The 15741-nt window shown below is 48.0% G+C and overlaps 1 protein-coding gene across 6 annotated transcripts in view; it reads right to left on the minus strand.

Annotated features, from left to right (window-relative positions):
* KCNH5 (potassium voltage-gated channel subfamily H member 5) overlaps positions 1 to 15741 on the minus strand; it is a 277982-nt gene that overhangs the window by 204119 nt on the left and 58122 nt on the right. For 5 of the 6 annotated variants that reach the window (XM_053287204.1, XM_053287203.1, XM_053287206.1 and 2 more), the window contains one exon: positions 1585 to 1700. In XM_053287204.1, the coding sequence (XP_053143179.1) occupies positions 1585 to 1700 (116 nt within the window). Of the gene's footprint in view, positions 1 to 1584; positions 1701 to 5956; positions 6089 to 15741 lie in introns of those variants that run through there. The other variant, XM_053287209.1, reaches the window with a different exon arrangement.

A 15741-nucleotide genomic window follows, 5' to 3' on the forward strand; every position in this document is an offset into this window, starting at 1 on the left:
GTTACCTTACATCAGTACAAGAATGTTGGTCTTCTCATCTCCACAGCTCCTAGTCATTCTTTCCTCAAATGTCATTCTTTTTCCCACCACCACAGCCCCTTTCTCTGGCCCTCCCCTTCATTTCTCTTTCTAAGTTTCCATGTCTCAGTCCGCATTTCTTCTAACTCCCCTCTCCTAGGGCCGTCTGCCTTTCTCCCAAATCAAAGATGCTTCACCAATGACAGTCAGAAGACAGCCCTGCCCCATGGCAGACATGGGAGCATAGGAACATCGGAACCTGCCTTCTATCGAGTCACACCATTGGTCCATCTAGCTCAGTATTGTCTACACAGACTGTCAGTGGCTTCTCCAAGGTTATAGGTAGGAGTCTCTCTGGAGATGTGTTGCCAGGGAGGGAATTTGGAACCTCAAATGCTCTTCCCAGAGCGGCCCCATCCCCTAAGGCAGGGATGCTCAACCTTGGGTCCCCAGACGTTATTAGACTTCAACTCCCATAATCCCCAGCCCCAGTGGCCTTTGGTTGGGGATTATGGGAGTTGAAGTCCAATAACTTCTGGGGACCCAACATTGAGAATCCTTGCCCTAAGGCAGGGCTTCCCCAAACTGCAGCCCTCCAGATGTTGCTGAACTACAACTCCCAGCATCCCTAGCCACAATTTATTGTGGCTGGGTATGCTGGGAGTTGTAGTTCAGCAACATCTGGAGGGCTGCAGGTTGGGGAAGCCTGCCCTAAGGGGAACATCTTACAGTGCTCACACAGGTAGTATCCCATTCAAACACAAACCAGGGTGGACCCTGCTTGGCAAAGAGGACAATTCATGCATGCCACCACAAGCCCAGTCCTGCCCCACACCAACCACTGATAGTTAAAAACTTCCAGCACTTTCACCGTGGCACAGTGGAGTTTGTGGGGAGGAGCTTTTGGAAAGGGCTCTAGTCTCTGCTCTTATCTGTGGTCTTGCCCCTTTGGCCTCTCTGCCTTGCCTAATCTGAGAACTTGCATTTTGGGCGGTATAAAAATGTATTAAATTAAATTAAATTAAATTTTAAAAAATAAATAAATAATCAACTAGCCTACTGCCCCACAATGGCATTTTTTGCAATATGGCATCACCCTAAACCACGGCTGCTCAATTTCAGCCCTCCTGCAGATGTTGACCTACAATCCCCATAGTCCCTGGCTATTGGTGACTGCAGCTGGGGATTATGGGAGTTGTAGTCCAAGAACAGCTGGGGGGGCCCTAAGTTGAGTTGCCTGCCCTAAGAAGGGCTGTCCTTAGAGAGCCCTGACGGGGTTTGGGGCCCAGGGCAAATCAGCCAGTGTGGGGCCTCCTTCCAGTTAATTCTAATGGTGGTTAAAGGAGTGGTGCCGGGGGCAGTTGCCCTGCTTGCCATGCCCTATGGACAGCCCTGCAAAACAGTCTCTTTAGGGATCACCCCTATCTCCATATTCTGTTTTCCCCAATAAGGAAGGAGGATTTGCAGTTTCTATCTCAAATGCTGGCTGCTGTATCTTCAGTCTACTCCTGTGCTTCTCTCCACCTATCCTATGCATGGGTAGAAGGGAACTTGTCTGACACTTACTTCGGCTAACCGCGAGTGTTTATGAACCACTTCCGCTTTGTTCATAGGAGTCAGCTGCTGCAGGACGCTCCGGCTGTTCGTCAAAGCTCGTGTCAACCGTGCAAACTTGGTCCAGCCTGTGAAGAGGAAGGAGAACGCTGTGAGCAGCATCTGCTGTTGTGAGAATCACTCATCAGTCATCAATTTACTGTCAATGTTAATTGTCAAAACAACGTGATCCTGCCAGTGATGGCATCCAATTGTCATTCATGTGATTCATCATAGAGTAATACAGTTCTGATACAGAGTCATATTGAAAACCAGAGAGCAAGGTCCAATCTCCCAATCAAATGGCATCTTTCGGTCAGTAGAACATCCTGGCATGTACAGAACCTTTCCACATATAATGAGAAGCTAGGACAAATGAAGACAACCTAGATGGGAAAGACAACAGCTGTTCACAGATAATTTCCATAAAGAGCTAACTCAGTTACTATTTTTTTCCCTCATATACCTCCTTACTTGACCTTCTGCTGAGAACATGAAGTTTGACCAAATCCCATGGATTTGGAGGGATGGCTTGGATATTGGAGGAGGGATCATTCCCTGCTACCTGTCCAGAATCAAGTCTGGAAAGTATGACTCTGCATACAGCTGGCCGGTGTGGGAGAACGGGTCTTGCAGTAGCAAGCATGAGTTGTCCCCACTGCTCCTTCTAATAGGGATTCCCAAATACTGTTGACCGCAACTCCCATAATCCCCAGCTAAAGGCCATTGCAGCTAGGGATGCTGGGAGCTGTAGTGAACAACATCTGGGAATCCCTGTTAGAAGGAACAGTGGTTTCCCCCTGTGTTAAGCAGGGTTTTCCCTGGTTCGTGTTTGGATGAGTGACTACATATGAGCACTGTAAGAAATTCCCCTTAGGGCAGGGTTTCTCAACGTGTGGGTCCCCAGATGTTATTGGACTTCAACTCCCATAATCCCCAGCCTCAGTGGCCTTTGGTTGGGAATTATGGGAGTTGAAGTCCAATTACATCTGGGGACCCACACGTTGAGAATCCCTGCCTTAGGGGATGAGGCCACAGCTCAATAGAAGAGCATCTGCATGCTTTCAGGCAGAAGGTTCCAGTTTCACTCCCTGGCATCTCCAGGTTAGGCTGGGAGAGACTCCTGCCTGAATCCTTGGAGAACTGCTGCTGATCGAAGTAGATAATACTGAGCTAAATGGACCAGTGGTCTGACTCATTATAAGGCAGTTTCTTATGTTCCCATGAGCCAAGGCTGCAGGTTGGAGTATCTCCCTATGCAGTGGAAGATTCCCAGGTTTTGAAGAAGCTCTGTCTACTCAGGCTGGCTATTGGCTCTCCCCAACAGGAAAAGCTCCAAAGACTTCTGACTGAGTAAATATAGGCTGGGTTCAGATTAAATATGAAACCGGAAGTCCCTTCACATCCGGTTTCACTAACCGGATGTCCGAACCCCAGGAACTCCAGTAAAAGGTGAAAATGGACCTGCGGTTTCCCTCCCTATATTCAGTTTGTCACTTCCAGTTATCTCTTGGTTTTGTTGTCCCAACCTCCAGCTTACCTGTGGCAGCGGTACGTCTGAAAACGGCACCACTGTTGGCCTACTTCCAAGCCAGTGTGGAGGGAGAAAGTTCCTCCCTCACTCCAGCTGCTATTGGCTGTATGGGCTGCCCTTCAGGAAAGAAGGAAGCCCATACAGCCAGCTCTCCCACCTCTCTGCAGTCTCATTGACTGCAGAGAGGCCCCTCTCCCCAATGTCCAAACGTGGATGGGAGAGCAGGGGGAGTGGGGCACAGAACTGCAGGTCCATTGGACCTGCGGCTCCATATTATGTCTGAAATGGGCCATAGTATTTCCTGTTTCTGGCTGGTTTGGTTCTTGGCACACTTCCTGGTTTCGACTCTTTGCTCTGCCTCTTGGCTTGACCTTCCTGCTCTGTCTCCTGGCTAGACCTTCTCAGCTCTGACCCCTGGCATAACTGTTGGCTTCCACTCAGCAGCTGCCTATATTTCAACCCTGACAGTACTTGAAGAATAACGGATGGAGCACTGAAATCAGGCCATGAGCCTGTCTCCTTAAACATTTAGAGAGTAGATCCCAGGATGATGAGTTCCATCAATCTTCCTTGGCCTGCAAAGAGTACCTGGACATGAGCCAAGGTAGCGAATGCTCTTTTTCTTATGGTTTTCAATCCTGCCATGCGGCCCGATGGGATGGAGAAAAAACAGAGAACAAATGAGGCTAGAGATGGAGAGAAGCATGCTGGAGCTGCTACCAATCTGCCTCCCTCCCCAGCCCAGGGGAAGACACAGTAGCAAAGGGTGCATTGGCTATTGATATGGATCAGCGACCACGCAATATCAGCATCCAGGACAACTATCCAAGTCATCCAATTAAGGTTAATTTGAATATGAAGCAGGACACAAAAAAGCTATGCAAAAAACTGTGCAGTGGAAACTAAGTTTTTGTGCCACTGGATCTGGTTATTTCTTACAAAGAAACAGAGGAAAAGAAACATAAAATAGAGATGAATACTAGCTGACGTCCATACTAATGCTGCACTAGTACAAACATGTTGCACTAGCATAAGGATGCTGCACTGGCTAGTTCTGCTAAGACAGGAACTCAAATTCCAGATGAGTGTTGTCCTGGTGCAACAGGGTACACTTGCACGATCTGTGGGCTGCCTCCTGCTGTGAAACCTCTTCCTTGATCCATAAAAGTTGCAGGGAAGGATGCAAAGCATCTACTGTCCTTGTTGCACAAGTGCAATCCTTGTCAATATGGACCATTAATGTAAGAGATGGAGTAACTTTGGACATTCGCTCCGCTACGTGATTTCACATGGGTGCATTTTAGCCTACATTCCAATAGGCTTATGAGATCACCTGGCATTCCATGTGTGTCCGTGTGTCCATCCATGTGTGTGTGTCCCACCATCAATTTTGCAACACCTGGACCAATATGAACAAAATTGGGTATAATTGTAGGGACACACAGGGACACCTCAATGGCATAGTTTGTAATGATGTCATCCACCCCAATCCAAGATGGCAGATGCATAAACTTTTGAGAAACATGGGCTAACTTGTAAACTGCGTAACTGATTTGAACCAAATTTGCTACAGCTGTAAGGACACATAGGGGTGCCCCAATGGCATTGCTTGTGATGATGTCATCCAACCCAATCCAAGATGGTAGACACACATATGAATGTTTGAGGCACAAATGGATTAACTTGTGGACTGTCTCACCAGTTTGAACCAAATTAGATACAGTTGTAGTGAGTGACACACAGGGAGACCTTAATGGCACAGTTGGTGATGATGTCATCCACCCCAATTCAAGATGGTGGATGTGTAAACTTTTGGGGTGCAAGTGGGCTAACTTGTGGACCGTCTAACCAATTTGAACCAAATTTTGTAGAGTAGTGGGGATAGGGAAAGGAAAGTAGGCAGATTAGTTCTTACTAAAACTACTAGTTGTACATTGCAATAGTGCAGCATTAGTCCTGATGTCAGCCATTATTCTATTTCAGTCTTCATAATTGTATAGAAAAGTTATATCAAAGCCTTTCCTTACTCTCTCCCATTCTTTGCAAGGCACAGACTCATAAATGGTCTGTGAGCCTGCTCCTCTAAATTTTTCTGTGCCTCCCTGGCTTACATTTTTTACAAAGCAATAATTTTTAAATAACTGAGTGCACTTAGGACTAATGGGGGCCAGATAAGCTGCCCCCCTACTTTTTTAGCACTCCCCTCAACATTTGGGCTGGCTATGTGCCTAGCAAGGCACCTCCATTTTTCTTGCTTCCTCATTTCCTTCCTTCCTTTCCACCCTTGTTATTATTTATCTCTCCCCGTCTGTTTCTTTCTTTCTTTTCATTCTCATTTCTTCTTCCATCTTTCATCCTTCATTTCTGTTAGAAGATTCTGGTGTGAGGGGGTGCTCATGGGTGGAGGTGTGCTTCACCCACTGCTTGTGTGAACACTTAGAATAAACCCTGGAGCCAATGGATGGCCAGGCCCTGGAAGGACTGTGCCACATTCAAGGTCCTCTAAAGAAGTAGAGTCTGGCATGCATAGCATCCATGCCAGTGGCAGTAAAATTGTTACTGCCCAATATCTATACTGGGCAGTAATATCGATGGCTCCTTCATTTGTCTGAATTATCTCAGCTTAGTCAGCTATTTTGATTTCTGATGGCAGATGGTCAGCCAGTCAAGATTTATTCGCAGAAGTTTAGGTCATTAATCTGCATAGTGATCAGATTAAAGTATTTTATATTCCCCCCCACCCTCCCCAAATCTTTGTACTAGAAATTATAGAGCATGCTTTCTGTTGACCTCAGGTCTATCAGTGCTTACTTGATGCGGGCCAAGTTAAAAATTAAAAAAGGTGGGGGAGAATGATTGCTGTCCTCATGTCTTGCCTGTAGGCTTCCTTGTATCATCAGGTTAGCATCTGGTTGGCCGCTGTGGGAAGCGGGATGCTGGACTTGATGGACCTCTGACCTAATCCAGATGGGCTCTTCTTATGTTCTTATGACATCATAGTTCCGAACAAAGTAGCAGCCAGCCAATGGCTAACTGAGAAGCATTCCCTTTCTACATATTGAATGGGGGCTGGCATCCAGGCAAATGTTGCACTAGGACCAGGCTGCACAACTCCGGCCCTCCAGCTGTGGTTGGACTCCAACTCCCATAATCCCCAGCCACAGTAGCCAATAGTCAGGGGTGATGGGAGTTGTAATCCAAGCACAGCTGGAGGGCTGGAGTTGTACAGCCCTGCACTAGGACAACAGACAGGGATGCACACATTCAAGAAGGATGCATAGCTAAAAAGATGCTCAGAGTGGTTCACTCTCTTCCAGTCTCAAGCAACTGGTGCAAGCATAGTTCTTGGGCAATAAGGATAGCAGGTAGCTTGGCATCATTCTCCGCAACATAGAAGGACTAAGGCTTGGGTGCAGAGACAGAGGAAAAGCTTGAGGAGCAGCTCCTCACTTCATTCTTTTCCGGGGGAGAGGAAAGGCATCTGGGAGGGAAGACTGTTTGGGGGATTGGAGAGCTGTGGCAGTGATCTTCAGTATTTTTCAAGCAGGGGCTACTCTGGGGGGAAAAACTTTGCATGCAAGAGCTATTTCTCATTGTGCTGACTTCTGCACAGTACTGTACTTTTCTCTGTGCTGGGAGAGCCCTTGACAAGAGATGGAGCCCCTTCTGAAGAGTTCTGTTGGGGAAGGACTGGACTTCCCAGCATTCCATGCACACCTTGGTGCAGGGATGCAAAAGGGCTCTGTTTCCCTTCAAGAGGCCCCCTCCCAGCAGGAGACAAAGCAAAGCACTGCATGGTGAAAATGGTGGTCTCCACACGCTCCCATGGGGACTATGCAGAGTATTCAGCTTCAGCCAAAGAAACTTTGTGCAGGCCCAATAAACAGTTAGTCAGGGGGCCACACTTTGAGTTGATGGGGGCCACCACTGGGCCCAGGCCTTACAATGAAGAACACAGAGCTATGACCTCATCCCCTAAGGAGAATATCTTACAGCAGACAGCACTCACATATCGTCACCCATGCAAATGTAAACCAGGGTGGACCCTTCTTAGCAAAGGGGACGATTCATGCTCGCTACCACAAGACCAGCTCTCCTGAAATTTATTGCAGCTCCATATGGGGGAAGTTGTAGTCCAACAATAGCTGGACCGCTTCAGGTTGCCCACCCCAGCACTGCACACCAAATTAAAGGTTGCAGTTCTAACATCGGAGATACCACTTTCTATACTGGAGTATACATTCCTCAGTTCTCCTTCTGCAGCTAATGGGACATAGGGACATAGGAAACAGCCTTGTTCCGAGTCAGACCAATGGTCCATCTAGCTCTGTATTGTCTACACTGACTGGCAGTGGCTTCTCCAAGGTTGCAGGCAGGAGTCTTTTCCACCCCTACCTGGAATTGCTGCCAGGGATTGAATCTTGCTTCTGCAAACAAGCATACAAATTAAAGATGTGCACGAAATGGACTTTTTAATTCATTTTGAATTCAAATCAAATTCTGAAAATTCATTTGGAATTTGAATCAAATTCAAATCTGCTCTGAAAATTCAAGTTGAATTTGAAACAGATTTGAATCAATTTGCCCCCGTTTTGGTGCCTTTTTTAACCAATCAAGGGCCCTGGGTGATTGTCAAAAGGTGACAAACTGCTTTCGAATTGAATTCAAATCGAATTTTTGAAAATTTGATTTGAATTTGAATCAAATTGCCCTTTTAAGGGGTGATTCAATTCAAATTTGAATCATTCAAATCATTGAGATTCGAGTCAAATTGATTCAAATTTGAATTGATTTGCACATCCCTAATACAGATGCTCTTCCACCAAGCAAAGGCTCCATCCCTAAGGGGACTATCTTCCAGTGCTCACATATAGTCCCCCACCCAAATGCAAACCAAGGCAGACCCTGCTTAAGAAAAGAGACAATGCATACGTGCTACCCCAAGACCAGCTCTCTTCTCTGAGTTTCCTGCTGTGCCTGAAGGCTCTTCTTCTTCAGCCAGCTAACTGGAGTGCTGCTAACACAGTGAATGCCTTCACGCAGAAAGGAAGCTTTCCCCAATACTCATTTAACGTTTTCGCTGCTCGGACACATTTGTCACCATCATTTGTGCACTGAAATGCTCAGAACGTGGCATCGACTTGGTTCTACTCTGACTACTCAAGCACAACGCAGAAGCCTGGAAGCAGCCTAGCCTGAGGGGGAAATAACTTTTTGTGTGGACCGGAGTCCAAAGTGTGCATCCGTCTGCCACTTCCAATCAATGAGCCATTCTGAAAATGACTTCTTGTGCAGAGACTTGGCAGGCCACGGGGCGGGGGGGGCTGTACTTCCACCCTTCTTTGCTCATTTAGACTAATGAAGGTAAAAGACGCTTGCCTGCCAAAAATCGATATTGCAGTTCTGTAATTTAGGGCTCAGACCTGTAGAGAATGCTTGCTTTTCTTTTGGTTGCTCCTCTGATCCTGGAGTACTGCAGGGCCAGAGAGCTTCAGCAGCCCTGGTCTGGCACAAGGAAAATCAATGCAAACTTTTGCCTTTGACTCAAGGCCCATTCACACATCAAGTTCAGCTATCATACAACGAGTGTACAGTGTACACAGGTACAGATCTGTACACAGGTACAGTCATTCATATGTTGTGTTGAAGGCAGGTACAGAAGTACATACACTTTCTGTCCGTACCATGCATTTCAAGAGCCTGTATCCAGATTCACTTTTAAAATGAACACAGGCATGGTCATTCACACAAACATGTGTATGAGTGTACAGACATCTGTACACTCGTACAACATAATGTCTGAATCGGGCTTATGACAGCAGAAGGGTCTGTCAAATAACTGTTTGTGGAATCAATGGAGGACCAGCAGAGGAGAAATACAACTCTAAATATGCAACGTACACATGCCAAAAAGCCACCAACAATCATGGCTCCCTGGCATGCATCCACCATGGTTCTCCAAGGTTTGGCAGGTGCAATTCGCAGTTAACATGTCCTCTTCGAGGAAAATTAGCAAAGATGGGGCACATCTGCTTGCTGCTGCAAATAATGGATATGCCCTCAGAGAAACAGCAGACACTCTCTTTCAAGGAAAGACCTGGGTTCCAGTTTCCAGTCCAGGAACCTCTCTGGGTGGCCACTAACTTTAAGGACCAAAGAGACACAGAGGTTAGCTCATATCCTGATATAAAAATATTCTGCAGGCCCTACACTCTCTCTGCTGCTGACAGGGATTGGGGAAATATCGGCCAACATACTGCCTACTCTGCACTTGTGCAAGGATGTTGCACTAGCACCAGGCTGTCGTTCTAGCTAGTCGCACTAAGTTCGGAGCTTGCATAACAGGCTAGAGCAAAAGGCTGTGCAACCTGTAGCATGCCTTGAATGTTCTGCAGGGAACTTTTGCACACGACTGCAATTGTGCAATAGCACAACTCCAAATATCCCTGAGATGTAGTGCTGTGATGCAGTCATTCTGCACTACTGCAACTTTGCACAAGTGCAGCATTAGTCAGGATGTCAGACACTGAACACTGTGAAATCGGGGGCAGGTACCTTTAACTAGATCTGATGGAAGTGGGGGAGAGCTAGGCAGAACCTCATGGGTGCAGGGGCGTATCTAGGGTAGGGCAGGCAGGGCACATGCCCCGGGCGCCACTTGAAGGGGGGCGCCATTTTCTAAAATTCATTTTTTAAATGGCCACCAAAAACAAAATGGCCACTGCACATGCTCAAATGGCCTCTGTGAGGCCCTAGGCCAGGCCTCGCAGAGGCCATTTGAGCATGCGCGGCAGCCATTTTGTTTTTAGCGGCCATTTTTTTAAAAAAATATTTTTAAAAATAGCCAGGACACATGCTCAAATGGTCCCTGCAAAGCCCTAGAGGCCAGCACAGAGAGGGAGAATCTTTGCAGACCCCCTCCACAGCCTTTAGGAAGCCCCCCGAAGGGGCTACAAGTAAAAAAATAAAAAATATAATATAATATGTCACTGTACACATATTTAGTTTGAAACTATGTACAGAGAATCAGGGCTTGTGAAAACTGAGCTGAAGCTTATGAGCTAGGATTGTATTCATTTGCTCTTATTTTGCTTCTTGTGATAAGCAGAGGCGTAACTAGGGAAAATGGCGCCCGGGGCAAGCACTGAAATGCCCCCCGTGCCCCCCCGTCGCCCCCCCAACATACTACATTATACTTAGGTTTTTCCTCACAAGCGCCCGCCGCCACCGCCAAGCCAGGCCACTGACTGGCCGCCAGGCGCCAGCAAAGCAATGGGGGGGGCGCAGGCGGCGCGGAAGGGACCGCTCGTGGGGAAGGGGGCACTGACGCGCTCCCTTGACTGCTGCAGCACTGCTGCACTGAGCAGGAAACATTTGTATTAACAAAATATTTCAATTTTTTTTAAAAAAAATTGGTCATGGCGGCGCCCCCCACGTGGCCAGAAAAGATGGCGCCCGGGGCACGTGCCCCCTGCCCCCCCTATAGTTACGCCTCTGGTGATAAGTGAGTTAAATGTGATGCCTTAATAATATGGCTATTTAATGGAGAGTTTGTCCTTGAATCTGTGTGAAATCCTTAGTATTAAGGCCCACTGGGAGTTTCTTGCTCTCTTTCTCTCATTTTAACTGTCTTTCTGAAATACTAGAATATATTCCAAGCAGTGACACAGTTTACTCTGCACATCCTTTAATTATTTTCAGAGTATCTGGGAAAAGCCAAATTCTCCATTTATTTTTAAAACTTATGTAATAGTGATGCTACAATGCATAGTAGAGAATTAGACAGGCACTTCTGTTTAGTTTTCCAAGAACAACTCCACATAGTATTTGGGTATTTCATGAGCCCCAGCATACTGAAATTTGTAGTTTTCCAGCATTTTTTGGTCTGGCTATGTCCACTGCTAAATAGTTTTTGAAATATTAAAAGATTAACAAGCTTGACTGTATTTTTGAGCTGATATTATGGTAACGTTATCTGAAAGATGGGTGTCAGATGTTTGGACAGGGGGCGCAATTTCAGTGCTTGCCCTAGGCGCTATTTTCCCTAGATACGCCTCTGCATGGGTGCTGCTCGAGGTTGAGCCAGTTCACCATCGAACCAGGCCTGTTTGATGGCTTGCCCTTGAGCTAAACAGGGCCCAGTTTGATTTGGTTCAATTCAACTTCACGGCGAACTCCCCAGGCCGGGCTGGGCTGAGCGTTCTAAATGTGGGAGGGATTTTAACTCACCGCCGGGTCTGGGTCATTTGGTGGCCTCTGGGGGGGGTGCTTCTGTGGCCGTGGGGAATCTCAGAAGGTTCCCTCTCCCCCGACAGCCTCCCTCTGGTCTTCTTTGGGCCGTTAAGGCCCATTTGGGGGGCTTTCCGGCCCTCTCCCAGCTCATGGCAGCCATTTTGAAGACTGCCATGCATGCACACTGGCCATTTGTGTGCCCAGGTCGCCCTTCTGAGACATCCCACCTCCTCACAGCCATGACAGCAAACACACCCCACCCTGGAGGCTGCCAAATAACCCAGAACTGGCAGTTAGTTTTAAAAAAAAAAATCCCACATTTAGAATGTCTGAGCCAGCTTGAACTTTAGCCGAGCTGGGGGAATTTGGGGGTATGCAAAACTGAACACGCCTGGTCTGATTTGAGTCCAATCCGGACTCGAACCGAACCGGTCGAACTGGTATTGTGCACACCCCTACTGCCCTCTGAGGGCCAAACTATGCATTACACGTGATATTTGTGACTGAATATTTTTAACATCACTGAGGAGAACTCTAAATCTAATTGGAGCAGCAATGGTAAAGCAGGATATTCCTATGCCATTTTCCTAATCTAAATTGCACCCTATACCCAGCTGCTGCTAGCCCTGTAGGGGAAAATTTCAAGTACTTATATTTCTCTCCATGGGGCTATAGCAGGTTTTTTTTTTAAGGGGGGGGTCATTAAAACAGTGCAAGGGAAGGGCTAAGTACCCTTTGCTCCAGTGCTGTTGCTCCAATTGAATTTGGACCGACCCCCACCCCAGCACCTGCAGATGTATTTAACTAGAGACAAAAATGCCAGGACATCCCATTGTCACCCTCCCATAATACAAGCGCTTGGCCAAAGGAAAGAGGCTGAGATGCAAATGAAGAAACAAACGAACAACACAGTGAGTTATTCACTGGCACTTGTGTTTGTGCTTGACATAAAACTGCTTCTTTCTGGCTCATAAATCAAAGTAAATACTTGCTGGTGACATTCAGCATTAAGAAGATTGGAAGCTGGGAAAGATACTATCAGCAAAGGACAAGCAGAATTGTTATAAAGAGGAAGGGCAATTGGGCCTATTTTGGAGGTGCCCTTCACTCACTTTGAAGGGACATAATTGGGGAGGAGGTGGAGGGGAGACAGTGAGGCTCTCCACGCGAGCAGTGAGGAGAGCCTTCCTGGGCTCTGTGGGGAGAACGGGCTTAGCCCGCTCTCCCTGAAGACGAGCAGTTGCTCGTTGCTGGGTGGCCAGATTGGCTGCCCACATGACTACTGGCTCCGCCATAGAGCGGGTAGGGGCTTCAGGGATCGGGGGCCGTCCGGCCCCCCAGAAGTCCCAGGAGGCCCCACACGAGTGTGCGAGGCATCTTGGGGAAACCCCCGAGACTGGGAAGCTTATTTTAGCTCCCGGTGGGGGTCTCCTCATGAGTTGCTGCAGCACGGAGCCACACCATGGTGACTCACAAGTGGGAAAATGGGGTTAGCAGAGTGCTTGCTCCACTAACCCCACTTAAGGGGTGGGCTTCTTTGGCAGGCTAGCCACCAGAAAAACCACTGGGCTCGATGGGGGGAAACCGGGCTGGGCTCTCCCCCCATCATGGGAATAGCCTCAGTCTCTGAAAGGAGGGGTAAGCAGCATGTGAAGCAGGTGGAGTTTTAGCACACTGGCAGAGCATCTGGTTTGTATGCAGAAGGTCCCAGGTTCAATCCCTGGCAGCATCTCCAGGTAGGGCTGGAGAAGATCCCTGTCTGAAACCTCAGACAGCCAGTGCCAGTCAGTATACACCATATCAAGCTAGATGACCAGTGGTCTGACTTGGTTTAAGGCAGTTTCCCATACAACACCATATAGCAAGGGAAATTTGGGTTGTGAGAAAGGTGAGTCTACTGCCAAAACCCAGCAGCCCTCTCTTCCTCCACAATGTGTAATTCAGTAATCCCAAAACCTTCAGTTTAACATGAGAGTGTACAGGCTTTAAGTTGTCACTCTGTGAGGCAGTTCCCACGGTCAGTCGGAGCCGCCTGGAGTGGGTTAGTGGGGAGAGTGGGCTTAGCCCACTCTCCCTGCAGATGACCCAGCAGTCTGCTCCGGGTGGCCGAACCAGCCGCCCACACGACTGCCGTGTCCGTTACGGAGCTGGTGGGTGCTGGGGGGAGCAGGGGCCGATTGGTCCCCAGAAGCTCCAGTATGTCCTGCGCAAGTGCGCAGAGCATGCTGGGGAGACCCCCAAGCCGGGAGGTGGCTTTTTGCCTCCCCTCCAAGGGTCTCCTCGTGAGTTGCTGCAGCGCGCAGCCACACCATGGCAACTCACGATCAGAAAAACTGGGTTTGCGGAGCGCTCGCTCCACAAACCCAGTTTTAGCACTGGGCTACTTAAGCAGGTGACCCGTGGTTCTCACGATGGGAGAGAATCGGGTTCGCCTCCGCTAGCCAGATTTTCTCTCATCGTGTGAATAGCCTCATTATCTAAAAGGCATGGAAATTCCATGTTAAGATGCCAACCTTAACTTGCATACCATATAAGCTATAAAGACTTTGTACAATCTCTATATTATGTTGCCATATGGATGGATTTTTAAAAACAAGGCAGGATTATGCTTCAACATATACCTGATTTTTTTAAAAAAAAATCAAATGAATGTTTTTGTTGTTTTAAGTGTAAGTTGTGTTATCTGGTGGCAAAAATATAGCCAACCATTGTTTTCTGGAGTTAAAGGGTTAATGTTTAAACTGTCACATCTCAGCTAGTTAATGTCAGATCTGCATCAGAACTGGAAGAGTGGTGTCACTTATCACCTAGTTCATGTCCACAAATGTTCAGGCAGATTGAACAGATGGTTTAGATTTGGTGAGCAATAGAATATTCAGGGCTTTTAATGGTAGAATATTGAAACAATTCCTCATCTGAATAATACTGGAACTTATGTGCCAGTATAATGAAGCTGATCCGTATCCGGACATGATCACTCTGTGTGTGTGTGTGTGTGTGTGTGTTTCCCCCACTCCCAGACAGCAGAAGCCAATGATGTGGAGCTAAAGCCAAGAGATCTGCAGTACAATTACATCAGGACACAACTACATTTTACTATGGAGTGGAAAGGCACAAAGAGAGCTCTAAAGCAGGGATTCTCAACGTTGGGTCCCCATATGTTACTGGACTTCAACTCCCATCATCCCCAGCCCCAGTGGCCTTTGGCTGGGGATTATGGAAGTCCAGTAACATCTGGGGACCCAACATTGAGAAGCCCTGCTCTAAAGGACCACCCTATTCTAAAGCAGGAGTTCTCAACCTTGGGTTCCCAGATGCTTTCAGACTACAACTCCCATCATCTCCAAACACAATGAAGCTATTCTGACGATCACTAGAAAGCGAGCTAAGGGAGCCTAGCCTGCTTTCTAGTGATCGGAACCACTGGGCTTGCAGGCTAGCCCAATGGTTCCAAGGTGGCTAGCCCGCCTCATTCCCCCTCCCCTTAAACGAGGTTAATGGGGTGAGTGCTCCGTTAACCTTGTTTTCATGACCGTGTGCCACCACGGGCACCATGGTGACATACGAGTAGACCCCCGACCAGGAGGCTTCAAGCAGCCTCCTGGTGTCAGAGGTCTCCCCAGAATGCCCTGGGTTCTAGCACAGGGCATCCCGGGACTTATGGGAGGCGGGGGGGGCTGATCCCTACAGCCCCCACCGGCTCCATTACAGAGCCAGTAGTTGTGTGGGTGGCGAATCTGGCTGCCCAGGGCTAGGGGTTTGATTGTCTGCGGGAAGAGCGGGCTAAGCCCCCTCTCCCTGCCTAACCCTGTCTGGCACTTCACACGGGTTGTGTGAAGCCCCTCAATGGCTGAGGGAAGATGGGAGTTGTAGCCCAACAACTTCTGGATTCCCAAGGTTGGGGTCCCCTGTCTTACACAAATTGCCAGCCAGTTAAGATTGTCTAAGACCCTTCTCCGGGTGCCCCTGCTTCCAGAGGTCAGATGGGTGACTACCAAAGAGAAAGCCTTTTCTGTGGTGGCACCCCAACGATGGAGTTCTCTCCCTAAATAGGCTCACCCTGCTCCATCATTGCTATCTTTTAGCTGCCAGGTGAACTCCATCTTGTTCGCTTGCTACTTTCCACAGATCGTGGGAACCACTGGGCTCGCAGGCAAGCCCAGTCTCCCCAAAGTGGTTAACCCGCTAAAATACCCCTCCCCTTAAATGGGGTTAGCGGAGCGAGCACTCCACTAACCACGGTTTTTTAAAATCATGCATTGCTGCGGTGCAACATAGGAGGAGACCCTCAGCCGGGAGGCTGCAAGCAGCTTCCCAGGCTTTTGGATTTCTCCAGCATGAGCCGGCAGTTGTGATTTCTCCAG

The sequence above is a fragment of the Hemicordylus capensis genome, chromosome 1, assembly GCF_027244095.1.
Source record: "Hemicordylus capensis ecotype Gifberg chromosome 1, rHemCap1.1.pri, whole genome shotgun sequence".
NCBI lineage: Eukaryota > Metazoa > Chordata > Lepidosauria > Squamata > Cordylidae > Hemicordylus > Hemicordylus capensis.